Source organism: Aspergillus viridinutans (genome assembly GCF_018404265.1).
Source record: "Aspergillus viridinutans IFM 47045 DNA, scaffold_1, whole genome shotgun sequence".
Lineage (NCBI taxonomy): Eukaryota > Fungi > Ascomycota > Eurotiomycetes > Eurotiales > Aspergillaceae > Aspergillus > Aspergillus viridinutans.
In genome coordinates, this window is record NW_025091217.1 from 2666057 (window position 1) to 2693802 (window position 27746).

Consider the following 27746-nt stretch of genomic DNA (forward strand, 5'->3'; position numbering starts at 1 on the left):
ATTGTATAGAAAGAAGCTTGTACAGAACAACAGGTTTCGTTTGAATTTATGAATAAAAACTCCAGTACTCAAGGACATCTTGCCAAAAGGAGATGTTCAAAAATCGACAGATACTCCTTTCAGGACAGCAAATGCACAAGACAAGCTATGGCACATGTCAATCAAATAGTAACTAAGGACCAGAAATGATTAACTCACCGCCTCCATCACAGTAAATCTTTCTGATCTTCTCCTACAACTCACCCGCTGTCAACTATTCAGCCCACTGCCTTAGATCATGAGATGTAGAAATGAAACACTGGCTCAGTGGTAGAGGGAATGCAAGAGGATCTAGTCCTTTGCCTGTTTGATCACTCTGTGCTTGACCACCACCTCTCCAACAGCCAAGCCAATCCATTCCCTTTCCAGAGAAATCTCCAAAGACGCGGTAGACGAGTCCTCCTCGGTATCAGAGAAAACGTTTCTCGAAGTAAAGAACTCCCGAAAACCCAGCTCGAATATCTCCGCCGGGATCTCCTGCTCGCTGCTCTGGGCGCGCAGCCTAGCAAACGCACGCAGGGCCTGAACCCGTCGTTGCTCCCGCTCTAGCACGATCGCCTGGGCCAGCGTACTCGACAGAATCTGGCGTGCGTGCATCTTGACAAAAGCCTCTTTCAAGTGCTTGAAGGGCAGGCATACGAGGACGGCCGACGTGGTCACGACCTCCGGGCTTTGCTTCTGTTCCTCGAGAGCCGCGAACGAACCGAACTTGACCTCTGCCAGCTTTGGGTTGGGGAGTGAAGGCGTCGGAGAGGAGTGTAGGTATTCGGGAATCCGGTCGGGCATGCCTTTGCAGTGGGCCTGAGGGAACAAGGTGAAGTCGGCTTCCATGCGGCTGACGACAAAGTCCAAAGCGGCGGTTAGTAGATGCGCAGCCCACTTGGTCTGCAGTTCATCATTGGCGTCGCTGACCTTGTTTGGCGTTCCCTTGTTGTCGGTGACTGGCTGGTCGGCGGGGGATTTCTCAGGCTCTGCGATCTGAGGAGCCGTGATGAGGAATTTGGATATGCAGAAGCCAAAGTAGAAAATCAATTCGATGTTGTCCCAGTTGATGACTTCCACAATCAGCTTGATACCCGTTTCGACAATATCGCGCCGCTGAAGGAAAGCCCCGGAGCTGGCGTAGCACATGGCAAAATCCGCCAGTGCCGTGTTGATTGGATATGGAGACGACTTGATACTCTCTTCGGTGTACCCCAGACTGAAGAGTGTCATGGACCTGAGCCGTTTCTGGTTCAAGAGGGCCAACCCGTACAAACTCTGAAGCGCAATTCCAAACGCCTTGACCAACAGGAAGTTCTCACCGGCCATGGCTACTATTTCGGGTATTCCCTGCTTGACTGCAGGTGACTTCAAAATCGAGGCGAGAAGAGGACTGCGGGCGATCAACACCTTGTGTGTGCGGATGCTGATCGGTGGGAAGTTGTCCTTGCCCGACTTCAATAGGATCCGGCAGTCGTGAAATTCCTCGCTGTCATAGAGGCGAAGGACGTACGCGGCGAGGGAACCGTCGTCATACTCTGCAGCGGCTTCAGGATGTTTCTTCGCGACTGGTTGCGGGACACGATCAGCCTCCAGGCTATGCCATATTCTGACTCACTCGATGAGACACTTACCTCCATTTTCAGGGACATCCTTGGAGCTCGTTCCGTTATCCCTCAACGGCCAGTTTTTAGATACTTGATCGGGATCGGCTGAAACAACCTCCCCGTTCTTGACTGGGTGCGGCGCATACGATGGCAAATCATGGCCTATCAAGCTGTACGCTCCATTGACATATCCGCTTCGCGGGGTGTACACGCAGGTACAACAATCTCCAGCGTGATGGACACAGCAGCATGAAGGCCGACGTGGGCAGTCGCAATCGGCCCGGGCCTTGTGAACACAGCATGCGGGATCGAATCGGCAGGTTGCCGTTCCATGGAATTGGCAATATGGAAGTTTCTTGCTGGCCGAGGACGAGAGGCTCATGTCCCCGGGGATCCCACTTTGCACACTCGAAGCGCGGATTGTTTCTTCAGTGGTTGCCGCAATGGAAGGGGAATGTAAAGGCGCAGCGGATGTTTGTGCGACAAAAGAGATGTCATGGTAGGAGTGCGAAGCGTGATGATTAACACCGGAGCCATCTAGGAGCGAATGATCAGGACCTTAATTCTCCACGGAATAACATTGAAAACTCACACTCACATTGACTCTGAGCAGGGGCATGTTTCTTCCCCCAGGATGCCCCATCAACAATCAGTGGGAGGCGCAGCGTACCGACAGAAGACGCAGCGCGCGTCTGGGTAGCATCAGCATCGCCAGCCGTACTCTTGTACGACGGAGGCGACTCGATGCAACTAGGTGGGTTAGAGTCGCCCTGCGATAACTGCTTGTTCTTATTCTGTTTCTTCTTCTTCTTATGAGCCTTCTTCTTGGCCCTGCGGTTCTCTGCGTAGCCGTCTAGCTGCGGGAGCACCATCGACGCCATGAGGGGGACTGAGCAGCAGTTTCTGCACAAGGCAGATCTGCAGTCGGGATCACGATAGTCGAACGAAGGCTCGCTAGCGGATCCAGAGGCCTGAGGACAAGATGGCAAATCAGTGATGCAGATGGAATAGCGCCTAAGCATAGCCTTCTTCCACTCTTTTTCCTTCTTTGTCTGTTAGAAGGCAGTCAGGAAAGGAAGATGGAAGATGGGTTTGAACTTAGGAAGGTTTTCCTATGGATGAAGTAGAAACCTGAAGATGGAAGATTTATGTGAGATATGAAAAGGATAAAGAGTGTAATGTGTTTATGTATGAAGAGATCTCTTGTTCTGTCACTGCTTGGTCGCTATAGCGATGTCATCTGGTCTGGGACTTGGGACTGAGCTTCACTAACAATTTACTTAGTATAGTCTAAAGGCAATGCCTCTAACACTACACATTACCTTTCAGAACTAGTTTGTATCTTTCATGTGCAAAGAATATGTCCTATCATCACTCTTTTCATTCTCTTGAAGTACTAATCAGGAGAAGGGCTAGTATTCACCACGTGATTCATCTCAGTGTGAAATAACGCTCACCTCGTTTATCTCAGGTTCTACTCTCTACTTTCAGAAAGCAGACCAGCTCTAGATGTCTCATACACTTTCTATCATTACCCAAAAATGACACTTGTCTTATTTTGTCTGCATTGACAATGTACCTTAGTGTTAGTTCGATGCGGATGACGTCCAAAATGAAGAGGTATCTGAATCGATAGATGGAAGACAAGCTATATATGAATAGTAATCCCAGTAAGCAAAGAAATAATTCCATTTCGCCCAACATGAAGAGAACGCAGTTGGTATATAGTCGTCGACGAAAAGAATCAACCCTGAATCAAGAGGTATCGGATACACGAGGAGATATAAGGAGGGAAATTGTGAAATCCGAAATGCTAGGCAGACAAACATAAATAGGAAATATATGAGGGAATGTGGAGAGGCCTTCGGCAAGGAAATAATACGCTTAAAACATTCCTCCTTCTATGGGCACACTGGGCGGCGGGTATTGCGGGACAGCCGGTGCGGGGGGCAGATGGGCAGCGGCAGCAGCCATGGCTTGCTGTCGGGCCTTGGAGTTCAGACTCCCTCCCTCGCTGGAAGTCTTGCGGAGCTTGTTGTGTTTAGACTTGGGTCGCTTGTTGTTGTTGTTGTTGTTGTCGTCGGAGAAGGTGCTATGTTCCTCTGGAGGGCTGCTGACTGTCGAGGCCGGATGGTACGACTCGTGCTTCTCGCCCTTGAGAGCGCCAATAATGGTCTGGGTGGTGGTCTGGCGGCGTCGTCGTGGGTTCATAGGCGGGATTGGGGGCGTCTTTATGCCGTTACTTAAGCTTGCGCCTGGGGAAAGACCGACGGTCGGCACGTTGGATGTACATGACACAAAAGTTGGCTCGGAGATCTGGGTCTTGTCGATGACCCGCTTTTGAAGGCCGCCATGGCCTGGGGCTCGCTGAGGCAGAGGATGGGCGCCGGTTGCATGGGTGGGTAGAGATGTCGTCGAAGGATTTGGGGACATTTCGTGTAGAGGTGGTGTGGCATTGGCGGAATAAGGAGCAATTGGAGACGGCCGAGGAGACACTCCAATCATGGAAGGGTTGGTGGAGGGCGGAGGAGGTCGATCAAAGTAGCTCGATGCGGCAGACCGACTCCCGCTGCGGTATCGTCCAGATGCGGCTGACGAGCAACGATCGTAGGATGCCGAACGATCATTGACCTCCACCGATGGACGCGTGGAGGATGGAACCGAAGGGGCGGCTCGCTGGTCAAAGTGCGGGAACGGCTCTGGGGAGCCGGCAGCATCTTCTTTCAGTGTTCCCAGATCATCGCGATCGCGGTATCGTGTTCGGCTCTTGGAGCGGCCGGAGGCGTCCGAGCTGGAACGATCCCTCTGAGACCTCATGCTTGAATGCGGTGAGGCGCCACGGCTGCGGCTCGATTCGCGGGAGCCTTCGTGACTGCCGCGGCCAAAGGCCGCCACTCTGGATCGAATAGGCCTCTCTCCGGCGATTTGCGGTGAGCTGGTGTTGGAGTGCTTGCCGAAGCTGAAGGGCATCTTCTCGTCCTCCTCTCGCCAGGGGTCGTCCGGTACCAAGGCTGGAGTGGATGCGCTGGCGAGACTGAACGTCTTGGTATTCTTCGGGTCTTGTCTGCTGAAGAATGGATGTTTGGGATTCTTGCTCTTCAAAAGGGCAAATGCGTTGCCGGGCTTTGTTTGAGGGGGGTAGTCTGGGGTTCTATGCCCGGAGATCGGGCTAGCTGATCGACTCTCGCTTTCAGCAAACCCTCTCAGCTTTTCCTGCACTCTCCTGCGCCGCTCAGCCAGCTCGATCTCGAATTCTTCCCGCTCCCGCTGGGTCTCCGTGCTTCCTTGACGTCTATGCTTCGATTTCGTTTCATCTTCCCAAGAAGGTACCTTGGAGTTGTCCTGTGAGTCCCTTGAGCTGTTTCCGGCCGTGGACGCTCGCTGAGAGTAAGCATCGGCCGTATCCGACCCGTTGGCCACGGATCCATCAACCTCGTCATCGTTAGGTTTTGGTGGGAAGGCCGGAGAGTGCGGTACGTGGAATGACGAGCGATCACTGTCACGTCGAAGATGGGTGCGAATCAGACCACTTAGTCCAAGGCCCGAGGGTCCGAGTGTGGGTGAGTCCGGCTTCTCCGGAAGAGCACTGCTGTCATCCGCAACGCTTGCTCTTTCCGATGCTTCAATCTCAGCAATAGGCTTCAAATCACCGAGATCGGAGAACCGAACTTCAGGCAGAACGTTTTGATGTTCTTCCAAGGAAGTTGCAGGCTTGGATGGTGGGCTAGATCGGGGAGCAGGATGGACAGCGTCAATAGCAGCCGCAACGTCCCTTGCATTGAACTCATCACCTTCATCGTCGGATGCATCAGGACTGGGGTTTGCGAAAAAGGTCCCATTTGCAGGGCCGGCGGGAGAAGCGTCGATGCTCGGGGCAGTCGAATGATTCGCCGCACGATGAGACTCGCTGTAATGAGAGGAGGCAGACTCGGGCCTGGACCAACCGCTCGTGTTTGAAAGACCTCGGGAACGTCCAATGCGTTCCTGTGGAGTCATCCGACCGGAAGGTGATGGAGCTCGTCGGAGGGGCGGTGTGCTCCTACCCTGGTGCATCTGCAGTTGACGTCGCGTAAACTGATTCTCATCAAAAGCGGTTTGAGGCTTCTTGAAGAGGCCCATCGCCGTAGCTTTTCCATGATCTTCCGGTTGCAAGGCGGCCGCCAATGTTCCTGGTTCCTCATTCTCGCTGACAGGTGGACTCAGTGGCGGTACTCCATAGCCGGGAGCCAGTTGCGACTTTGGTTCCTTGGGGTCGCTGTCGTTGCTCGGCAGTTGTGGCGACGCGGCTGAGGATGGAGGGCTGGTCGGACGGGAAGTCTCAGGTGTTGGCTCGGCGATCGCGAGTTTCTGGAGGCGGTCACGCAGATTGGTCGCGCTCCTGGAGTACGTCCGGTTAAGAAGAGGCAACTCTGGCGTACCCGCACGTTGGCGACTTAGACTTTCCAGGCGGTGCAGCGTCGAGTTCTGCTGGTTCTGTGCGGACTGCGCCAGACCTTGCCCATAGAGACGTCGAGATTTACAGGAGCCACGTTCAGAGGCCATGGCCCCTATGAATCCTGACTTCGAATTCTCCCCAGGACCCCAAGTCCCTGTGGGAAATGATTCTCCATCGATCGAGGTAGCTGCCGTTGACGTGCGACGATTGGCAGTAGGGCCGGATGCGGTTGAGGACGATGTTGTCCGCTTCATAGAGGAGATGCTTGATAGACCATCCTCCGATTCTTGGGCTAGAGATTCGTGCTGATTCTCTTCGGCCGCGCGCTCCTCCTCCTTTTCCTTCAGCCTCAAGCGTTGGAAAGCAGACATGGACAGGTCGTGCTCATAAACGGCGCGTCCCACCGGTGCTCGACCCGACTCGGACCCGGAACCATTCGCTGTCTTGGTCGGGATCTTGTAAACCTTCTGCCGTCCACCAAATAGATTATTGCCCTCGGTTCGCCGGGCCCGGCTCATGATACTGCTATTGTGCGAACGATCATCATCGGTCCCATAGCCACCGTCGCCGCCGGAGACGAACGAATCGGTACGGCCCAGGTTGATCGATGGCCTATCATCTATAGAAGCCTCGTCAATGTCTGCCAAAAGGTTGGGACTGTGTCCGAAAAGATTCAATCGGGAAGCGCGCTTGGGAAAGAGGACGCTGTCGTCACTCGCTTTGCCGATCAATGAGTCTGGGTCATCCTGTTCTCGCAGCATGCTGAAACGTGCGGACAGCTTCGGCATCAGCAAGCTGGTGCGAAAGTCATCCGTTGGTGGCAGGGCATTTGCGAGGTCGAGCTGCGGTTTGTCTTCTTGTTCTCCTTTTTTGCTTTTCCATGATAACTTGGAGGTCAGTGATGTCGGTGCACTCTCCATGCTCTCGCCATCGTCCTTGACTTTCTCCTTTCTGTTTTTCCGAAATCGATTCATGGTTCGGCCGTAAGACACGGATTATGGTGGTAAGGCGAAAGTATCCGTCCGAGGAGGGCTCGATGATCTTTGCACAATCAGGATTGGCCACTCGATCGAAAGATGGTGTGAACCGCTACGCCGTCAACGATTACCAGTCAGAAATGAAGCCATCGACTGTTGACAACACTGTACAGATAGATAAAGTGCGCGGAATTGATAAACGACGGGTAAGCAATGACATACAGGATATTGAGAAACAGAACGCGATGAGAGTGAGAGAAGAGATATCAATGTATCACAATCATGGATTCATCCCCTGCGCATGGAATGTCGGACTCCGCAGCTGCGAATAGTGCTTTGGCTCGCTCCAAAAATAGCCAATTAAAGATAGGGATGGGCTGGCTATCGACGGACGGGGCGACAGGAGAGTCACGAAGCAGGTGAAGAATCCTAGGTAGGATAGAACTGGTCGAAGTCGACTAAAGGGGAGCCTGCATAAGATGGTTGAATGTGGCTGCAATGCAATGTTGAAGGTGGCGGAGGTATTTGGTTGGTTGTACTGTTTGACGTCTACAGTGGAGGAGAGGACCAAAGAGAGCGAAAGGATGGGTCGTGAACAATTGATTCGGTCCTAGCAATTGGTGATCAATTGGAGATATCAGAAGTGTGTGCCAACAAGATTGTTGAATTGAGAGAGGTAAGATAAATGAGAGACGGAAGTTGGATACGAAGGATGCTGGAAGTGTGCTCAGTTCATTAAGGAGCGATAGAATCCAAGTCGAAGAAGGGCAAAAGGAAGGGAAAATGTCAAAGTAATATTGTCATGCGTCCAGACGATTTATTGTTTTATTTATTATTTTCTTTAGTACTTTTCTAGGTTATTATTGATTTGATAATTAAGAATGGGGCGAAGAAAAAAATTAAAAAATAAAAATAAAAAATAAAAAATAAAGGGATCTGGATTCGATCGTCCATGATACTTCCTTTTTAATTCTTTTCTCTTTTCGTTTCATTTTCGGCTTGTTCTTCCCTTCTCTTCGTGAGTGTTCCAGCGCGTAAGGTACCGAGCTTGCATACGGACTACAGAGGACTTTAATCAGTGCTAGTCTGCCTTGGTACCCGGGTGTGCTTGATAGTACAGTCAAATAATTTCTGGGCCCCATTAGCGACACTGGCGAGTGTTTGATTGGTAGGGGATCGACAAAGAGATCAAATTTTGATGCCGAAGTTGAAGAACACCTCCACTTGATGGGTGCAGAATTAGTTGGACATTTCTTTTTGATGCCAATATACAACATGATTTTGCCTATATTGAACAGCCTTATTCCCGAGGTTGCATGCCCCTGGTACTGCATCCATCATATTCAATTTCGACCACAGGAACAGAAGATATAAACTGCTAAGAAACCATGGGTGACCTTCGAATACTGTACGGTACCTCATACTAGCGCGGAGCGTCCCTTGCAGGTCCCGCAACTCAATAGTCCAATAGGATGGCGCAATAACGACGCGTATGAGGGGTGTTTCATGTACTAGGTATACAGTATGGAATGTTTTGATACACAATTAATGTATGGAAATATGAATCTGTAATATTCATGGCGACTTGGAGAGATTTCTCTGCCGGTACCTGCTTATCCCGGTACGGCGCCATGATGCTTACTGATTCAATAATGAGGTTTGCAGCAGCTCATGAGATGTAGATTTGTTCAACGAGATCACCAAATCTGGTTCTTTCCACGGGATGTGGCCCATGTGGGCCGATCTGGGGCTGAGGACGAAGGCTGAGCTGGAGCCTCAATGAAGAACAATTGGAAATGGAAGACTGCATGAGGATGCATCTCAGTATCCATCAGTCCTGTGTACCCAGCCTCAGTTTGGATTCGTCAATTGAACGGCCGCCAGCCTATCTACTTGATGTCTCCAAGTCCAAGATCATTTTTTTAAAGGTTATACGCATGGTAGCAGCGCTCATGTGACCATCCATGTGATTGATCCTTAATGAGATTCAGATACACTTGCACTAGGGAGGAGACACTCCATAATGATTAGGTCGTGCCTCTTCTCCGGATACTGGAGGTTCGAAGCATTTGAACGCTGACTCTGTAGTGCTAGCCTGTGAGGAAACTTTCTAAATTCCCGGTTTTGCGCCCTCGGCGTGTCCATCTCAATTGATAACATCAAGTAGACGTCATCACTCGAATTACTAACATTGACGTTGAGATATAAGAGATATGAGTCCTATAAAGACTAGTAACAAGTTGTACACAAAACTGGATAATACAGTGAACAAAGTCAACTAAGTGCCTCAAATGTAGGTAACAAAATTCAAAATGTGAAAAGGATATGCTCCGCGGAACCAAACCAAAGACTTGAAGCAGAGTTTTAGCATCAGACAATATTCTCTGGGTCGCTGGGTTTGGACGTATCACACTTCATTCATGTGTGTCCTTGCACAGGCCCACAGGTCATCCCGGTCATAGCACGCTTAAATAATGGGGGTATCCAGATTTTAGGCGAGATGAGCATGTTAAACGAGGTCCATCTCACCATCCGAGCTTTGGCGATTGTGGGCTCTCAGCTCGAGCATCTGTCTACCTGAGTGAACCATCCTACGATGATCAATGAACCACTTGCAGGGTGGTAGAATGGAATGAACCTGTTGATCGCAACAGTGAACAGGAACAGCAAAGGAAGATCGAGTACGGAGTACCGCTGTTACCATAACGATAGGTAGGACTATCTACCTAAGGAAGGTAGTAGGTAACGCCACGGAATGTTTCCAACTCGAAAATCCTTCAATTGTTGTACTGGCAGGCTGGCAGCCGTTGGGGGAGGTAAATTACCGGCTCTTAGTATCAAGCCTCGCGAAGTCATGGATGGATGGATTCGTAGAAAACTTCTAAGCTTCAGTCGAAGGAGTTGGGAGGCCTCACTTGGTGCCCAATGGCAATTATTGATTCCTTGGGGCCTGCAGCTGTGGGACATTAATATTGTCACAGGTAAGCTTAGTGTGTGTTTTGTGTCATGCTGGTACGTACCTCATACAAGACAAGACTGTAATTGACTTTGCCAAACGGGTGGGTGCCCCTGACTAGTACTAGAAAGGACAAGTGGTATTTCAGTTTGATGGACCCAATAGATCCAAGGTACTTTTCACTCCAACTCCATTCAGGTCTGTCTCTTGTGTACTTCCTTTGGTATGTGGTAAAGCTAGTCTTCCTCCTGATGAATCAAGTAGATAGACTTAATTAAGAAAGCCCTGTGGAATGTAGGGTCATTCGTTGTACCAAGTACTGTACCAGCCAGGAATGTTAAACCCCCATACAGAGTACTCAAACACAGATTCGGATCCGACATCCTCATAATCTCCCAGGCCTGGACCTTTCGGGTCTCTGGGTCCTTCATTAAACAGTTCCCTCATCAGATCATCATTGGTCGCCTTCCTCAAGATCATTATCCAGACTCCACCGCGATATTATTAAGGTGTCTAGGCTGGAACTCGCCATCTCGCTATCTACGGAGTATCTACCCCATGTCTCACAGTTAAGATGCAGGAATACATCGTTGAATAACGTGGATCAAGCGAAGCCGTCATCTAGTCACCGGCCAAGCTTTACACATGACCCAAGTGATTCAATAATATCCAGGCTCCCAGTTTCATACTCTTGAGGTAGCCCACTGAGCAATCAGGAAACATCATCTCTGGATGTAAACGTCTCATTGACTCCTTCTGTTCCCTACGTCACCAGTGCACTTAAAGTAAGACATTGGATCCGGTTTAATTAGGATCTGTCGCCTTGTCAGCCCGAAGCGAAAACTGGGGATGTTCCGTGTGGATATTCGAAGGAGGTCGAGTCTTCAATAAAGGGTTTCTGAGACTTCATGTATTTGCCATACTCACAGAGGGTAGCATACTGACTAGGTAGATCCATTCTTTCAATAAACAAATCCCTTACTGGATAATAAATTTGCCAATCTATTGGAGATTAGATACTGATACTCTACTGTTCTGGGTTGTCAATGTTGACGGATTGCCTTGCTACTACCGTGGATATATAATCCGTAACTGAGGGTAAACCAGAAGTATATACGGAGAACCCTGTACACCAACGAGAGCGAAATGTTTATTTGACGAACTCTGATGATGAATTGACCTATACGAGTTCTCCATCTCGATGTGATGAAGTCCAGGGGTATATTGGTATATCAACCTGCAATGCAATAAAGCACCAGCTTACCTCTATAGAGAGGTAAAACAATCGACAAGTGCCAAGTCAATGACGCAATGATACACGACCACAGTCATCAATCCACATTGCACCATCTTGTCTTTACGACCAGGTCCAAATAATAATACTCTAATTTACAAAGCCGTTGAACGGAAATAATATCAATAAACCCACAGATGCCCCTTGCACAATGCAAGTCCTCCTCCTCGGCGGCCACGGCAAGATAGCCCAGAAACTAACCCCGCTCCTCCTCGCCCGCGCCTGGAACGTCACCAGCGTCATCCGCAACGCCGAGCACGAGAACGAGATCCTCGCGTTAGGCAAAGGCGCAAGAGGCAAACTCTCCGTTCTGCTATCCAGCCTGGATGACGTGAAAAGCGACGCCGACGCGAAGAAAATAATCGATGCCGTGTCCCCGGATTATGTAGTTTGGTCGGCCGGTATGTTATCCACCCTATTGCCATGTCCAGCACGCGGCAGTTGATTGACTGGCTAAATAAACAACAGGAGCTGGAGGCAAAGGCGGCCCTGAGCGAACCTTCGCCATCGACGAAAAAGCCGCAAAGCACTTCCTTGCTGCTTCGTTCGCCTCGCCCCGAGTCACCAAGTTCCTCCTCGTCTCGTGGTTGGGTAGTCGACGAGTCCACCCCAGCTGGATGTCAGATGAGGATTGGGCAAGTATTCAAAATGTGTTCAATAATGTCCTTCCTGTGTATGCCAAGGCCAAGCTCGAGGCGGACGAGTACATGACTGCGTTGGCGGCGCGGCGCAAGCAGGCCGGCGGGCCGAAGTTGCAGGCGATCTGTCTGCGGCCGGGGACGTTGACTGATGAGCCTGCGACGGGACGGGTGGCGCTGGGGAAGACGAGGGGCGTGGGGAAGGTGACGAGGGAGGATGTCGCCAGGGTGGCGGATCAGCTGCTGGCTAGGGCGGATACGGAAGGTTGGTATGATTTGTTGAATGGGGAGGAGCCCATAGAGGAGGCTGTTGAACGAGTAGCGCGGGAAAAAGTGGACGCGGTTGATGGCGAGGATGTTGATGGCATGGTGAAGCGCTTCTTCTCGTGATCCTGCAACTACAGGGTTGCCACTGTAAAGAACGAACTACGGCTGTTCTGACATGTGTCCTCATGTTTCTAAATGTTCGTTAAATACAGACTTGTTACAGCTTAGCCTTGGGAGCAGACGCCCCTAGGGCCTTGCTGGCATCCTCCTTGGCCTGCTTCTTGAGAAGCCGTCGCAGAATTTTCCCACTCGGGCTCTTGGGAATCTCGTCCACGAATCTCACACCCCCACGCAACCGCTTGTGGTATGCAACCTTGGCATCCAGCCACTGGACGATCCTCGTGGCCTCCTCCTCGGCAGTGATGTTCGAGTTCTTGCTCTTTGCGCTTCGCACAATGTAGGCAAGTGGCACTTCAGTTCCGTGTGCTTCGCTCTCCACACCAAGGACAGCGACATCATCGACCGCCTCGTTGTCCACCAGAATTCCTTCCAACTCCGCCGGAGCGACCTGGAAGCCCTTGTACTTGATGAGCTCCTTGACACGATCTGTGATATAGAAGTTGTTATCCTTGTCTTGGTAGCCAACGTCTCCCGTCTGGAACCATCCGTCCTTGGAAAGGCAGTTGGCCGTCGCCTCCGGGTTGTTGTGGTAGCCCAGGAAAACGTTGGGTCCGCGCAAGTACAGCTCGCCCACCTCGCCCACAGGCACTTCGCGAGGTTCAGATCCATCTTCAGGCATCGTCATATACTTGGCTTCCATGTTGGGGAGCAACTTGCCCACGGAACCAATGCTTGTACGCCACTCTCCCCATGGCTGGGTGTGAGTGGTTGGGCTGGTCTCGCTGAGACCGTATCCCTGCTTGATACCAGTCTTAATACGTGCATAAACAGTCTCGACAAGTTCTTGTGTGAGTGGAGCGGCACCGGAGTTCATCATACGGAGACTGGACAGATTGTACTTGTCGACAATAGGGTGCTTGCCGAGTAACAGTACGACCGGGGGCACCACGTAGCTGAATGTGATACGGTAATTCTGCACATGGGCACACCACTTTTCGATGTCGAACTTTGGCATGACGTATAGCTCGTAGCCTTGGTAGATGGTCTGGTGGACCAGGCAGGTCAACCCTAGAAGCCTTTGTCAGTATGATAGGTGAAAAAGATGACATGCAGCCGCAGGACTGACCGTAGATGTGGTAAAAGGGAAGAAAAGCCAAAATTCGATCTCCCTTTCCATCTGCGCCACCGTTCCAGCTCAGCTGCTTATCCTCTCCTGCCGCAAGTTGGAGGGAATTGGCGACAATGTTCCTATGACTCAGCATGACTCCCTTAGGGACACCAGTAGTCCCCGATGAATAGACAAGGAATGACAGATCCGTTGCAGAATTGATTTTGGTCTTGCGGTACCTAGTCGCCCCCGAAATGTTCCTGATCGAACTGAAATGCTTAAACTTGGCTTGTGGGTCGCGCTCATCGCCGATGAGGATGATTCGGTCTTCCATGATACCTGCCTGCTTTGCAGCTGCCGTGGCGACTGGTAGCAACGCCATCTGAGTGATGAGAGCCTTAGCACCGGAGTTCTTCAACTGAAAGGCCAGCTCCTCCACAGTGTATGCAGGATTTGCTGGAGAGACCACACCCCCAGCCCAGTGAGTTCCCCACGTCACAGCCGGTGTATCAATGCAGTTGGGTGTGAAAAGGGCAAGCACATCTCCCTTCTTCCAGTCCAGGACCGCCTTCAGGCCCTTGCCGAATGCGAGCGCCGTCTCTTTTACATCTTTGTAGGTATATTGTCGCTTTGTGTCGGCGTCTATGTAGATGACTGTTTACAGTTAGTTTTCAGGTCGGGGCCTGGAAAGAACAAGGGATATACGAACGCTTGTCATCCGGAAAAGGCCTGTCTTTCCTCTCAAAGAGAAAGGTCCAAAGGTCGACATTGGGAATGTCTATCGAAGGATACGGTGAGGAGACGGGCATTGTGACTAGAAGATGCGGGGTAGTGTAGACAGGGATGAGGAGACTCGAAATGTCAATAGGACGAGTGTGAGCGTGATCGTGGAGTTCAACTGGAACAATCACAGTCTTTAACAGGATATAAAGAAGAGACAAGGCACACCAAATAACTGTCTCTCTGAATGGCGATGGACAATGACCTTGGAACTACTAATCAACATCCGGACACTGCCTCGGTATCCTCGCGCCAATACCCGAGATGCGGGCACTCCACATCGGCCATCAGCGGCGATCAAGGCCAATTACTGATAGACCTGAGTAACCCGCGTAGACTGTGTTTGAGTCTTCCAAAAAACAGCTTTAGATAGGATTGGTACCTTGATGATGGATTCTGTCATAGATCAAAATTAATAGATAGAATATCACTTCTACCAGATCTCTCGGTATCTGCATCGGTACATAGGCTTTTGGCTTATGCGGCTTTACCGCATTAGGATTGTGGGGGATTCTGTTGCGTTTTGTGGGTAACTTGGGATGACTAAAAAAGCAACAATCATTGGATTAGAATTATTAGATCTGTCGTGTGCCAACTGAAAGGATACCCCTCTACCTGAATCCTAAGTTCCTAAGATTCCATCACTCTCAGGATGGGTATCTCTTCATGACTCTACCAGCAAAAGGATACCTATTTACATGTTCACAAACTGACAGGAGCGGAATGTACGGAGTACTGTTTAGAATACCCATAGATCTCTGCACCAGGTCCGACCCTTTCCCAAACAGAGAATCTCAAGTCTCTTCTTCGAATAAAGTGCAGGATCATCAGGCTTCCTCGCTCGATCTTCCTGTCGCCGTCTCGTCCTGCTTGAAAACCATTGAAGCATTATTCCCAACTGACAGTGTGTGACAAGGCATTTTGATGTTCCCCGCCATCGCCTGGCGGACCAATCACAGTGCACAATTCCGCCCCCGAGGAAGCATATAGACCACTCTAATGTCTTTCCAAGTGCCTTCGGGCATTTGGTCAATTTGAAACGATACAGAGAAGATTAGCATGGCCCCTGCACTAAGGATGACACGCTCAATCAAAGAGAAGCTACCAGTTTTTTTTTAATTCTTACAGACCTCATTTGGAGGTGTCAAGTTTTCTGCATCTTCTGCCTGTGTGGGAAAGGTCTTCGGTTCGAGACGGGGCTGAGTGTCTTTTTTTTTTGTCTGCTTTTCCCCCTTATGTATTTGGTTGACCTTTGAACTCTGGCAAACTGTTCGGAGTATGTAAAAAAAAAAAAAAAAAAAAAAATTCCATGTCTCATCGTAACATCGCTCTCTAGCTATGCATATATACTGCTGAAACATAGCAATGTAGGTCTAATACATGATATCGAAATTGTAAAAAAAGGAACAAAACATATGCACCCATCTACATTAGGCTCGTCCGCCCACCAATCTCCCGACCTGCTTCACCATTCGGCATTTCGCCATTACGTCCCTCCACGAACTCGCTATAGATTGCTTGCAACCGCCGGCGTTCATTCTCGCTGAGTGAGCAGCGTGTGGTGGAAAGGGATCGTTCCATGTGTTCCCACCGGACCACGATCTCCTCGCGCGGCGCTTCTTCCGCAGCACCATTTGTGACTGGTGCGGCACTAGTTGACCCCTGCTTGATCTGTCGTTGACGACGTCGGGCGTTCTTGATGGCTTCAAGTTTGGCAGCGACGATGGCTGGTGGCGGTAGAGAGACGGCGCCAGCTCTTTGGTCCGACGTCGAGTACAGGAACTGGATGAATGACTTGCCGCTGGTGCTCGATGTAGGCTTGGCGCTGCTCTTTGTTGTTGCTTTGTCGGTTGTTCCCGAATGGTCGCCAAGTGCATCGTGGACAGCTTCTAGGTGGGCATTATACACGACGGCTTGCAGATCAGCTCCGGAAAAGCCCTCGGTCCTTGCAGCTATTTCGTCCATACGAGCGACAACCTCGGCGTCCATCACAAGCTTGGTACTCACAGCTCGAATGATATCGACCCGGTCCGAATGACTTGGCATGTCGCAGAGCAGAGACTTATCCAACCGTCCGGGGCGGAGCAACGCAGGGTCAATCAGATCGGGCCGAGACGTGGCAGCAAGAACATACACGCCTGAAAGACCTTCTGCACCGTCCATCTGTGTGAGGAGCTGGTTGACAACACGATCCGTGACGCCGGTGGAGTCGTGGCCACGCTTGGGAGCAATACTGTCGAATTCATCAAAGAAGAGAATGCACGGTCGCGCGGCCTGGGCTCGTTCAAACAGATCACGTACACTCTTCTCACTCGCACCGATATACTTGTTCAGGATTTCGGGACCCTTGACGCTAATGAAGTTCAGGCCACATTCGCCGGCTATTGCACTAGCCAGAAGGGTCTTCCCGCACCCCGGAAAGCCGTACAGGAGCAAGCCAGAGCGCAAACGCAGAGGACATTGCGCGAAGATAGGCGCATACTTGGTCGGGTACTGCAAGGTCTCCAGCAGCATCTTCCGGGTCTCGTGCAGACCACCAATAGCTGAGAATGTTGTGGTAGAGGAGGTGAGCGTGACATTGCGCAAGGACGCTGGCGTGAACCCTTTAATAGCGTTCTCAAAGTCCTCAGCGCCGAGAGTGACTGCTTTGGATGCGGCCAGAGGGTCTTGAACGGACCGTATCAGAGCCTCATTCCGCGCCCGAGCGACAAGCAAGACTAGATCGCCGGGCATATATCCATCTGTCTTCCCAGCCAGATCGAGAAAATCGATGTCTCGTGCTAGAACGAAGCCATCTGCTCCGGCGGAGCTCGGACGGCTTCCAGGGTTCGAAGGATCCAACCAGGAATCTTGAGTGGACGCGCTCGCCGTTCGCGCGTGTCCATTGGCAAGGCTGGTGGAGGCTCGATCATGGCTCGTCAGCTTCTCAAGCACCTTGCGCCGTCCTTCCTTGTCAGGCGCTCTCAGGTGGATGATCTCTCGGACCACATGGCCCCCGATGATGACGTTGTTCAACGACTCTTTCGATTGGGCGGTCGCTAGCAGCACCACAGAAGAGTTCATTGAGCAGTATTCTCGCACCATCGAACAGATAACCTCACTGTTTTGACGGCTGCGGCCATTGTCTCCTCCTACCTGCAACTCAGTCTCCACTGGGCATAGCTTATCAAGATCGTCCAGGATAACCACGGACTGCCCGCCAAGACGAGCACACCAAGAAGCAGACATGAACAGGCGATTGAGGGTCTCCTTGATATTCGAAATTCGAGTTTCATCGGTGACAAGTTTACGGCAAGAGAAATATTTCACGTTGAACAAGTGGTCTTTTCGCAGACGATGTGCCAGCAAATGCGTCAGTGCTGTCTTTCCTGACCCGAGACCTCCCGTCACCAAGACAGAAGATGATTTGGTCAAGTTGTCAAGGGACTGAGAAATAACCTGGTCGATACCAACAATTTCGGGGATACTGCTGGGAAGCGGTTCCTCGGTGGGTAAAGATGACTGGCCTTGTTCAGCAGGCCTAGGAATCTCAGCTTGCACCTCCAGCGATAGCTTCGCTTCGGACCCCAAAACCCATCCGAGTATCTGTTTGGGGCCATCGGGACTGCTCTTCAAGGGAGGATCGAATCGGACAATAGCGCCATCGAACGCGGACACCGTTGGATTTTCGAATCTTGGTAAAATCATACCGTCGGTTAAAGGGCCAGACAACAGCCCTTTATCCGTCCCGGTGCTACCATAAATCACCTTGATACGCTCAAGCAACGCATCTTTGGCTGCTGCGGTGTCTGCGCCAAATTTGAGCCCGTCCTTTTTCTTAGTAGAATCAGACATGAAAGGGTAGATCTTAAGCGTCCTGACAATAGACCGTTGCAACTGCGGAGGAGCCGCTTCAACGCGGATAATGCCCCCAACCATACCTTCAGCGCCCAGCGCGGAGCATAGCATAGTAGACACTGCGATATGCTGACTGTCTGGAGAGTCTACCCAAGGGGCTAATCTAGCCACCAGTTTTGTCGCCGGCGCCCCTGCTTCGCTTGCCTTCTGCTCAGCTTGGTTCATTTGTTGTTGGGGATCCGGTGGCGCCTTTAATCCCGCAGGTTGGACGACAGTAATGCAGACCCAGCTGGCCCCACGAAGCTCACTTGTTGCAAGCATGTCAGGGTCGACCCACACGCGGAAGCCCTCATTGGCATCATCCTCGAATTCTCCATCGAAGTACGGCTCAACCAAGCGGCGATCCACCCCTCGGAAAAAGAGAGCGCCTCTACTTGTCGAGTCGGAGCGGCCGCCCTTGGGTCGCACCGTGCTTCCACTGCTTCTCCCACCTACACTTTTCCTGCTGCTGCCGTTCACGCTTCGGCTATCGCCCCTTGGACCTCTTGAGGTAGATTTAGGGCGCACCTTTGGCGCAACAATAACTTCTGCATCAGGTGCTATTTTCGCAAATGGTGATGTATCCGATGGTGCGGGAGTAAGTGAGGTAACGACGATGTTAGCGGTGGATGTCGGAGAAAGGTGCAGCGCAAGGGGATGCATGTGCTCTGACTGGGCTGAGGTGTACGTGGGATTAGGGAGAGCGCGGATTTGCGACAGGAGATTGAGCTCTAGGAAATTCGCATGAAGCTCAATAACTAAAGGTAACGTGTTGTCAGCGGATGCGATCATTCAGTCTCAAAAGGAGGATAGCGCATACTCTCCCAATCTTCCGGAGTTAATGGCTCGATATTAATGGTGTGAGCCACTGGCGGATCAACGTGAATGTATATCCCAACCTGGACGTGCGTGAGAAAGCCGTGGTAACCAGAATCTCCAAGAGAGACTTACCTTCTGCCCTTCGGAGAGGCCCAGAACTCTCCCGAACGTGGTATCTACCTCAACAGTAGAGATGTCCAGCTCCCTCGTAGATCCACTACTAATTCCTTCCCGACCAACGACAGGTGCAAGCTTTCGCTTGCTCGGCATTCCCGTCCATCCTAGGTAACATGATCGCTGCGCCGGGTTGCTGTTGGCCCTCCCCGAAGCGGGACGATATTGTAGCTCGACTATGACATTTTGCGCAGCCTAGCAACGATATTAGATGTTTGTATAATCGGAATCAAGGGTTTCACGTGAAGGCGACGCACCGTGTTGGCATTGACCAGCAGTGAGACAAGTGATGGAGGCAAGTTCACTAGACAATTCTTCAAAGGCACCAGTGCGACCTCCGCTGTGCTCGAGGGTTTCCTGGGCGCCATTTTCCGGCGCTGATACTCAGAACCCTGCTGTTAAATAGGATCAGGAGAGAATTTTCTACGATGTCTGGAGGAAGAGAAACATCGACAACCAACAGATAGCATCTCCCCAGACTTCATTGACTCCGCAAATCAAATGCCCGCCCAGCGCCGTTCGCCGAGTCGGCCCGCCTGATGCATATCGGACCGAGACATTTTCCGTTCCGCCCCACGTGCTCTTTACACTAGACCAATATGAGCCTAGTACCATTTGAGGAATGGAAACGCGTCTGTTTCGCGTCGCGACGTGTTTTGCGCCAAAAGCTGCGGGCGCCAAAGATCCACTAATGAAGTACACTAAGGTACCAGCCAACCCTCACTTGAGTCCTTGATTTCTTCCTGCTCTGGTCGGTGGAAATTTGATACCGTCGCCAACTGCACTACCTTGCCAGCTCAAGTTCAATTGAATTGGCTTGCTCGATTGCCTCACTATGGCTCTCCTTCAGTACCCTCCGCCAGTCGACTATGCGGCGCAATTGAATGCCTTCAAAGACTTTTTACAGCATTTCAAAACATTTGAATCGGCTTCCGAAGCTGCTGCGACCCAGGCGATTGAAGATCTCCATATCGACGGAGATGCTACCAGCGACGAATATGACTTCATGGACGATGTGGAAAATGAGAACGGGCAACAAGGGACCAGAGCACGCCGCGGGCGTCGAGAACCGAAGCTCAAGTACATGCAGATCCTGCAGGACATAGCAGATCGGGAACGGTCAAACGTTCTGATTGAATTGGATGACTTGGCTACAGTAAGACTCTAGGATGTCCAGATTGCGAGACAGTACCTAATGCTGTATGCAAGTTCGAGAAATCCCTACCGGAGGACACAGATTTGAAGCTCGTCGAGTCCATACAACGGAATACCAAGCGTTACATCGATGTTTTCTCTGATGCGGTCGATGCTGTTATGCCGAAAGAGACGAAGGAAATCACGTATGTTGAGTGGTCTGTTCTTCGAAAGCTTCCATCTAACAGCCTACAGCTTCAAGGACGATGTTCTCGATGTCATCATGTCGCAACGTGAAAAGCGAAATGAGGCTATGGCGATGGCTGCGGAGGCCGATATGGATGCGGCTGCGGCTCCCTCGATGTTTCCTCCTGAGTTGACTCGTCGATACACCCTCAATTTCAAGCCTCTTACTCCATCTGGGTCGAGCAGCGACCGGGACTCCAAGGCCCTTGCAGTCCGTAATGTGCGAGCAGAACACCTGGGTAGTCTGATCACGGTTCGCGGTATCACAACTCGTGTCTCGGACGTCAAACCATCAGTCCAGATCAACGCCTATACTTGCGATCGCTGTGGATGCGAAGTGTTTCAGCCAGTCACCACAAAACAATTCCTTCCTATGACTGAGTGCTTGTCTGAAGAGTGCAAGCAGAACAACTCAAAGGGACAATTGTTTCTTTCCACTCGTGCTTCGAAATTTGTTCCCTTCCAGGAGGTCAAGATCCAAGAAATGGCAGATCAGGTTCCTGTTGGTCACATTCCACGAACGCTAACCATTCACTGCCATGGAAGTCTGACACGACAGCTCAACCCTGGAGATGTTGTTGACGTTGCCGGCATCTTCCTTCCCACACCTTACACAGGGTTCAGGGCCATCCGTGCCGGTCTCTTAACCGACACATACTTGGAAGCTCAGCATATTACCCATCACAAGAAGTCTTACAATGATCTGACGATGGACAGCCGAACGCTCCGGAAGATTGAGCAGTATCAAAAGTCTGGAAATATGTACGAGTACCTGTCTCGTTCCATTGCTCCCGAGATTTATGGCCATCTTGATGTGAAGAAAGCCTTGCTTCTTCTGCTTATTGGAGGTGTGACAAAGGAAATGGGCGACGGCATGCACATCCGTGGTGACATCAATATCTGCCTGATGGGTGATCCTGGTGTTGCCAAATCGCAGTTGCTGAAATACATCACCAAGGTTGCTCCACGAGGCGTGTACACTACTGGACGCGGTAGCAGCGGTGTCGGTCTTACGGCTGCTGTTATGAGAGATCCTGTAACGGATGAGATGGTGCTGGAGGGAGGAGCCCTGGTTTTGGCGGACAATGGCATTTGCTGTATCGATGAATTCGACAAGATGGATGATTCTGATCGAACTGCCATCCATGAAGTGATGGAACAACAGACCATTTCCATTTCCAAGGCGGGTATCACAACAACTCTGAACGCTCGTACCTCCATCCTGGCTGCAGCCAACCCTCTCTATGGACGGTACAACCCGCGGATCTCTCCAGTGGAGAACATCAATCTTCCCGCCGCATTGCTCTCACGTTTCGACGTCATGTTCCTCATCCTAGACACTCCACAGCGGGAAGCCGATGAGGAATTGGCCAACCACGTTGCGTACGTCCACATGCACAACAAACACCCCGAGATCGACGATGCTGGAGTTTTGTTCACACCAAATGAAGTCCGTCAGTACATCGCTAAGGCGCGCACATATCGGCCCGTCGTGCCCTCGTCAGTTTCCGATTACATGGTCGGGGCTTACGTGAGAATGAGGAAGCAGCAAAAGAGCGACGAAGCCAGCAAGAAGCAATTCTATCATGTGTCTCCTCGTACTTTGCTTGGTGTCGTTCGTCTCTCGCAAGCTCTTGCCCGCCTTCGCTTCAGCGAAGAGGTCATCAGGGAGGACGTCGATGAGGCTTTGCGTCTTATCGAGGTCAGCAAAGCATCACTGGCCAATGACGGACAGTCCGGTGTGGACCACAGCCCCAGCAGCAAGATCTACAATCTCATCCGCGGTATGCGGGAGAGCGGTGCTGCCGCTGTTGGGGACGGTGAAGAGGGTGAACTTAGCATGAGAAGGATTAGGGAACGCGTGCTTGCCAAGGGCTTCACTGAAGATCAGCTCACAATGGCGATCGATGAATACGAAGAGCTTAATGTACGTGTTGTCAGCCTGAGTACTCCCCCTTGGCTCTTACTAATATCTTTGCTCCTTTGCAGGTTTGGCAAGTTGTTAACAACGGAACTCGCCTCATTTTCTTGGATCTCGGCGGTGATGAGGCAATGGATATCTAATAGGCTAGCGAACGATTGCAGTTAGACTGGCAAAAACATATTCACTGAAACCCTGCTGCAACTCCCTGGTTTAATGTCGATCAGTTTTCAATCGTTTTGGCGGATTGGTTATCGTTCCGCCCAAGAGCAAGAGCATGGGGTTTACGCAACTTCCTTGATGAAGGGTAGATTTCGGAAACTGGTGTTATGGCGTATACTACATTATTTTCTTTTTCGACAGGTTCCTGGGATAAGAACAATGCATAATTACTTCTGTTGACTCAGTTGAGAGCCATGTGACAAGCTTTATAGGCCAAAGAATTAGACTATCAGTATCCACATTGGTAAAGGAATGATATATACGAGTCTTGCATGACATTAGGTACAGAACAAGCAGATCTCATGAAGGAATGTGGGTAGACCACTCATTCCCAGCGAATAATCCAGTCTTAGACACAAGAAGTACGCCTCACGACAGTCCCCATCAAACAGCACACTTGTCATAGATAGGAACCTCAGCGCAGAGGTCCGGGCTTGCGCCGTAGGGGTTGTCACAGAGGGTGTTGCACTCGGTGCTTTCGGGGGTGAAGACCAGGAACTGGTAGTTGGGGACATTCAGACGGAACTGCTTGGTGACGTCGTGGTTGTCCGTCGAGGCCTTGTAGCCGGCGCGGCAGGCGCAATGGAAGCGGGTGCCTGTGTTGATGCAGGAGGTGGTAATGTCGCAGTGGTTCTCGCCGGAGACCGGGTTGCAAGTTCCGCACTTTGGGGGGATGCTGGAGGAGAAGACGAGGGAGGCGGAGGCGAGGAGGAGGGAGGTGAGGATGGAGAGGTTCTTCATGTTGGTGGTTGTGGTTGTGGTTGTGGTTGTGGGTTGGTTGAAAGGTAGCTCAGAAGGGTTTGAGAGATGTTTGGTAGGGCTGGAAGGGTGCTTTGATGCTTGCTTTGTGGGAAAGATGCCTTGATGCGTGAGAAGAGATGGGGTGTTGACCGGATATCCTCGCCCTCTTTATATACATTTGCGTTGTTCGGTGGGAGATCGAGTCTCCCTTACATGGACACATACACGGACACAAACATGCAACTGTAAGTAAGACCATCCATGGCTGTGAGGCACTGCGCAAGTCATCCAGACGGCATCCGATAACCACGTCATAAGACGGTGAAAACGCAAAAGGTAACAAAGAGAGGTCTCTGAGACATGTCTCTCGATGGCACAGCGGACAGGCTTAGGTGCCTTCCGTCGTAGCTTGGATGTCTCCCAGCTGAAGCTGACTGGACGTGTCTAAAGTCATGGCTTCTTCGGATTGGTAGTAGCAATACGAGACCTGGAACATGGACAGGTGAGAACCGTGAGTCGCCGATATTTCCCCGCAAATGCATCTGACGTACCGAGTCCAGCCCTGTCCTCGCCACGGCAAATGAAACGCAGAGATTCCCAGTCAGAAACTGTCATCGAGTCCAAGGGAGCCTCATCAGAGATGGCCCGGTCAGACTGTGTTATCTGTGATTGGACGTGTTCGGGCCATATTTAGCAGCAGTACCGTCTTGTAGTCAGGGTAAAATTGGATAGAACACATGACCAACTGAATATAAGAAACTCTTGTAAGCTTCGAGCGGCACTCGGTGAGATGCGGTCGTTGAACGTGGAAAGATACCTTAGAATAGCGGAGAAAGATGCGCAGGCTTTCAGGCCGTCAATGATACTGGAACTTGGCGAATGGAGATCAACTATATGCGAGGTCAAGAGGAGGAAACTCTGACACCTCATCTGTCAGCTCCAAGAAATGCATCGAATAAGCGCAAGAAGTAGAACTCCTCGATTGAACTCTACGGAGTTGGCTATTTTTAGCAAGAAAAGTAGATTTAATGTATCACGCTCAATTCATTCGAGGTTCAACCACTGCAATCTACCTTACTTCGTGGCAAAAGCCTGGTCATTTGATCCTTCAAGATGTCTTATCATCATGGAAAGGAAGAAAACTTGAGCCAGTCATAGGATTTTATGACTGTCAGCTCTCACAGGCTGGATATGCGCAAGCCCCAGACGGCGAACAACCTACAGATGGGTCCTGGAAGCCTCCGGTTCCCCAATCAATTCCAAGAAGCTCTCATAAACTTCGTCTGTAAGATCGCTAGCCTGCAGGCTCCTACCTTTGGTATTGAACGCCCGCCGAGAACATTCCCGAGTGATGCTACTGCCTGCCCATGCAACCAGTAGTAGGGTTGTCGCCGGGGACATTCTCTTGTTCTCTGACTCAAGTTCAGCCAACACATCCTGCTTAGACTGCGCTTCTTTCGGGTTCTCCTGCTCGCCGGAGTCCCATAATTTGTCATGGTAAGCAGCTCTCCAAGCCAGCAGTGTACCAAGCGACCCTGTGAGTGTATCTCCCTGCCCTCCACTGCGCTTCAAGCCTCCTTTCAAGTCCGAGATCAGGGTCGTCACACCGTTTGAAATCACATCATGCGGTCCTTTCTGTATGATTGTCACACCGCCTAAGGCCTGTGAAAGTTGCTCGCAAGCCTGCGATTCCTTGTTGGTCTTGTCGCCTTCATCTGTCTGGGCTGCAATCTGTGCCAGACTGGGAACTTCAATGCCCAACGCCTTAGCCAATCGACTGAATTCGTTGACATTGGGTGTCAAGATACAGTCCTTGTAGCCTTTGACCAGGTCAGGATCCTCCGTCACGAGAAGCAGACCATCAGCGTCTAGAACAAAGGGTATCGAGCGGGATCGCGCCTCTTTCATAACTTCGGTGACCACTTTGAGAGTCACTCCATCACGACCTAGCCCCGGACCAATTACTAACGCATGCAGCCTAGATAGCATGGAAACAATAGGGCTGGCAAGCGCGGGAGCATCAATGCTACTGGGGTTGCTAACCGAGTCGGTGCTCGGAAGCAATGGATGTACCATCAGATTAGGGGAGTACGACTTGATAACCTGAAAAGCTACGTCAGTCCGAATATTCAAAATTTATTGGGACTTGGGTGGTTACGAACCGAAGCTGCAGATCTTTCACAAATGACATGGCTCTATACTTGGTTAGAAAATCATCATACTGGAGCCGGCGTAAAGACTTCTTCAACTAACCATGTCACATCCTGCATCACAGTTAGTCAACCGATACCAAGTGGTCAGCTATGGCTACTTTGATAACGTACCTAATCGAGCTGATGCCATTGAAGAGAAGTATGGAGCTCCTGTGTAGCTTTATGATTATGAATATTTGCACTCAAACAGTTGTACAGGGAGCCCTTCGACATACTCTAAAGAGCCTCCAATGACAGCCACGCGTCCATGTTGACCTTCTCTCATCAGGCATTGTTCTTCTAAGAGAAAGCATTCTGTGGCTTCTCAGCCGGATTGAGCTTACCTTTGTGGAACTTCTCCAGCAACGGAGGCACAATCCGGCGCACTTTCTTGAACAGGACCTTCGAGGAGGTCGATACATGTACCGGTTCCATGTTCGAGTCTGTTGCGAAATCCCAAAGAATGACCAATGAATTCAAGGACGATGAACTACTCTTTAGGATGAGAAGGAGCTCTATCTAGATAAGTGATACTTGTAATGTGAAGACAAGCCGGAATGGGGCCAGTGATGTCACCGCCTATTAAGTGGGGCAACCAGCAGCTCCAAACAGGCACAAACGGTTGATAAATCGGTTTCATTTGGTCATAGACCACAGTAAATGTCATGTCTTATCTATCTAGCAGGGAACAGAAAAAGGGAAGATGGATATGTAAGAATGACGCCCCGCTCTTTGCAAGTAAACCGCATAATCCAGGTAAAATCGAACCAGCTAGTGAAAAAAGGACGAGTAGCCCACCCTCTATCGACACCACCTGACGCTCGCTCGCTGATGCCAAGTAGGAACACAAATATATTGAACGCCATGAAATCAAAAGGGACAAAAAAAGAGACTAGGCCAGGAGTGAGGGGCTAGCGAATATGCACAAAGGGAACAATATGGTTCGTATGTATAATGTAGCCACGGGGTATCCCTCGCTGATGCTCCGTATGCATATTATTAGGAAATTTGCTGTTGAAAAATAATGGATCGCCGAATGAAGGCAGCGGCTGAGCTCAAGATCGACTCTTAGCGGCCAATGCTGCGAGTTTCTTCCGTCGTTCAAGCTTTTCCTGCTTGGCCACAAGCTCAGCGCGCAATTCCTCCTCATCCTCTTTCCTCGCTGCTGCTAATGCAGCAGCTTCTTCCTCCGCTACATCATCGTAGCCAGCTTCCATGTCGGATGATGCGGAGTAGTAGTCATCGTAATCGTCGGCAAAATCTCCTTCGTCTTCTTCATCTGTTGCCAGATACTCATTCATTCTAGCGCGCTTACTAGCCCGAGACTGTGCTTTTGGTTCTTGTGAGCCGCGTCGACTTGGCAGGCCGGCTGTTCCCCGGTACTCCAGCTGCGTTGCGGTCTGCGACGGTCTTGCTGTGCCCTTGTAGGCTAATTCCTCATGTTCCCGTTTTCTGGCAAGTTTCCCATCACCAGACTTGATTCCGGTTGCTCCGCCAGAAACAGCGCCGGGCTTCTTGGCCAGCCGTGAATCTTTCCCTTTTGTCTGTGCCTCCATTGCTCGTCTTTTGCGTTCCGCTTTGCTGAGCTTCTCCTTGGCTACCGGTTGATGTTTGAACATGCCAACTTGAGTTGGGGCTTTGGTCTGTAGTTCCTTCGCTTTCATCATGAGATCAGCATACGAACCTTTAGGAGGGGGCTTCGAGGAGATCTGAGGCGGTTTCTGAGTAGCGGTTGCAGTATTTCCGTTTGTAGACTTGACGGAAGACGAAGTGGCGACTGGGCGAGACTTTGAAGCAATAGAAGCATTAACAGGTTTGTTTGCCGTTGGCTTGGTCGATGCTTCAAACTCAGGCTTCCGGGGTCGACGCAACTGATCCTCCGCTTTCCTTTTCACCCCAGCAGCAACATTCCCTTGCGCGGTAGGATTGCTACCAAGCCCATTGGTAGGCTTGTATGCTTGAGATCTGACATTTGAGGACGACACGGGTGGCGCGGTCGTCCGAATTGGAGGGGGAGGAGCGATGGGAGCTGGTCTGCCCGTCTCAATAGACGAGAGAACGGAGTCAAGAAACTGTCAAAGTGTTAGACATGTCAGATACTACAACGTGGAAGAAGACTGACACTCATGATGACCACTGAGGTAGACGAAAGAGCTTCAGCAGATGAGACACTGGATAACAAGATAGGAGCACTGATAAGGGTAGGTTCACCGTCGGT

At 50.8% G+C, this 27746-nt stretch overlaps 9 protein-coding genes across 9 annotated transcripts; 2 read left to right on the forward strand and 7 right to left on the reverse strand.

Annotated features, from left to right (window-relative positions):
* Nucleotides 1-330: 330 nt before the first annotated feature.
* On the reverse strand, nucleotides 331-2509 carry Aspvir_000812 (uncharacterized protein; the record flags this gene model as incomplete). Its single annotated transcript, XM_043265945.1, has 3 exons — nucleotides 331-1589; nucleotides 1656-2165; nucleotides 2227-2509. 3 exons carry the CDS (start codon nucleotides 2507-2509, stop codon nucleotides 331-333), a joined length of 2052 nt encoding a protein of 683 aa, XP_043121880.1.
* Nucleotides 2510-3512: 1003 nt separating this feature from the next.
* Aspvir_000813 (uncharacterized protein) lies at nucleotides 3513-7037 on the reverse strand (the record flags this gene model as incomplete). Its single annotated transcript, XM_043265946.1, has 1 exon — nucleotides 3513-7037. The coding sequence occupies one exon, from the start codon at nucleotides 7035-7037 to the stop codon at nucleotides 3513-3515; it is 3525 nt and encodes a 1174-aa protein (XP_043121881.1).
* A 4404-nt stretch (nucleotides 7038-11441) lies between these two features.
* Aspvir_000814 (uncharacterized protein) lies at nucleotides 11442-12318 on the forward strand (the record flags this gene model as incomplete). The annotated part of the gene is made up of 2 exons (XM_043265947.1): nucleotides 11442-11691; nucleotides 11759-12318. The coding sequence occupies 2 exons, from the start codon at nucleotides 11442-11444 to the stop codon at nucleotides 12316-12318; spliced, it is 810 nt and encodes a 269-aa protein (XP_043121882.1).
* Nucleotides 12319-12412: 94 nt separating this feature from the next.
* Nucleotides 12413-14232, reverse strand: Aspvir_000815 (acyl--CoA ligase; the record flags this gene model as incomplete). The annotated part of the gene is made up of 3 exons (XM_043265948.1): nucleotides 12413-13383; nucleotides 13442-14077; nucleotides 14133-14232. 3 exons carry the CDS (start codon nucleotides 14230-14232, stop codon nucleotides 12413-12415), a joined length of 1707 nt encoding a protein of 568 aa, XP_043121883.1.
* A 1396-nt stretch (nucleotides 14233-15628) lies between these two features.
* On the reverse strand, nucleotides 15629-19440 carry pex1 (AAA family ATPase peroxin 1; the record flags this gene model as incomplete). Its single annotated transcript, XM_043265949.1, has 4 exons — nucleotides 15629-18837; nucleotides 18900-18978; nucleotides 19031-19267; nucleotides 19330-19440. The coding sequence occupies 4 exons, from the start codon at nucleotides 19438-19440 to the stop codon at nucleotides 15629-15631; spliced, it is 3636 nt and encodes a 1211-aa protein (XP_043121884.1).
* Nucleotides 19441-19907: 467 nt separating this feature from the next.
* On the forward strand, nucleotides 19908-22516 carry Aspvir_000817 (DNA replication licensing factor MCM7; the record flags this gene model as incomplete). The annotated part of the gene is made up of 4 exons (XM_043265950.1): nucleotides 19908-20228; nucleotides 20282-20412; nucleotides 20462-22379; nucleotides 22442-22516. 4 exons carry the CDS (start codon nucleotides 19908-19910, stop codon nucleotides 22514-22516), a joined length of 2445 nt encoding a protein of 814 aa, XP_043121885.1.
* A 463-nt stretch (nucleotides 22517-22979) lies between these two features.
* On the reverse strand, nucleotides 22980-23336 carry Aspvir_000818 (putative adhesin; the record flags this gene model as incomplete). Its single annotated transcript, XM_043265951.1, has 1 exon — nucleotides 22980-23336. The coding sequence occupies one exon, from the start codon at nucleotides 23334-23336 to the stop codon at nucleotides 22980-22982; it is 357 nt and encodes a 118-aa protein (XP_043121886.1).
* A 1218-nt stretch (nucleotides 23337-24554) lies between these two features.
* Nucleotides 24555-25963, reverse strand: Aspvir_000819 (ATP-dependent (S)-NAD(P)H-hydrate dehydratase; the record flags this gene model as incomplete). Its single annotated transcript, XM_043265952.1, has 6 exons — nucleotides 24555-25439; nucleotides 25499-25531; nucleotides 25590-25600; nucleotides 25661-25707; nucleotides 25765-25804; nucleotides 25873-25963. The coding sequence occupies 6 exons, from the start codon at nucleotides 25961-25963 to the stop codon at nucleotides 24555-24557; spliced, it is 1107 nt and encodes a 368-aa protein (XP_043121887.1).
* A 620-nt stretch (nucleotides 25964-26583) lies between these two features.
* Aspvir_000820 (uncharacterized protein) lies at nucleotides 26584-27656 on the reverse strand (the record flags this gene model as incomplete). Its single annotated transcript, XM_043265953.1, has 2 exons — nucleotides 26584-27600; nucleotides 27651-27656. The coding sequence occupies 2 exons, from the start codon at nucleotides 27654-27656 to the stop codon at nucleotides 26584-26586; spliced, it is 1023 nt and encodes a 340-aa protein (XP_043121888.1).
* Between the last annotated feature and the right edge of the window lie 90 nt (nucleotides 27657-27746).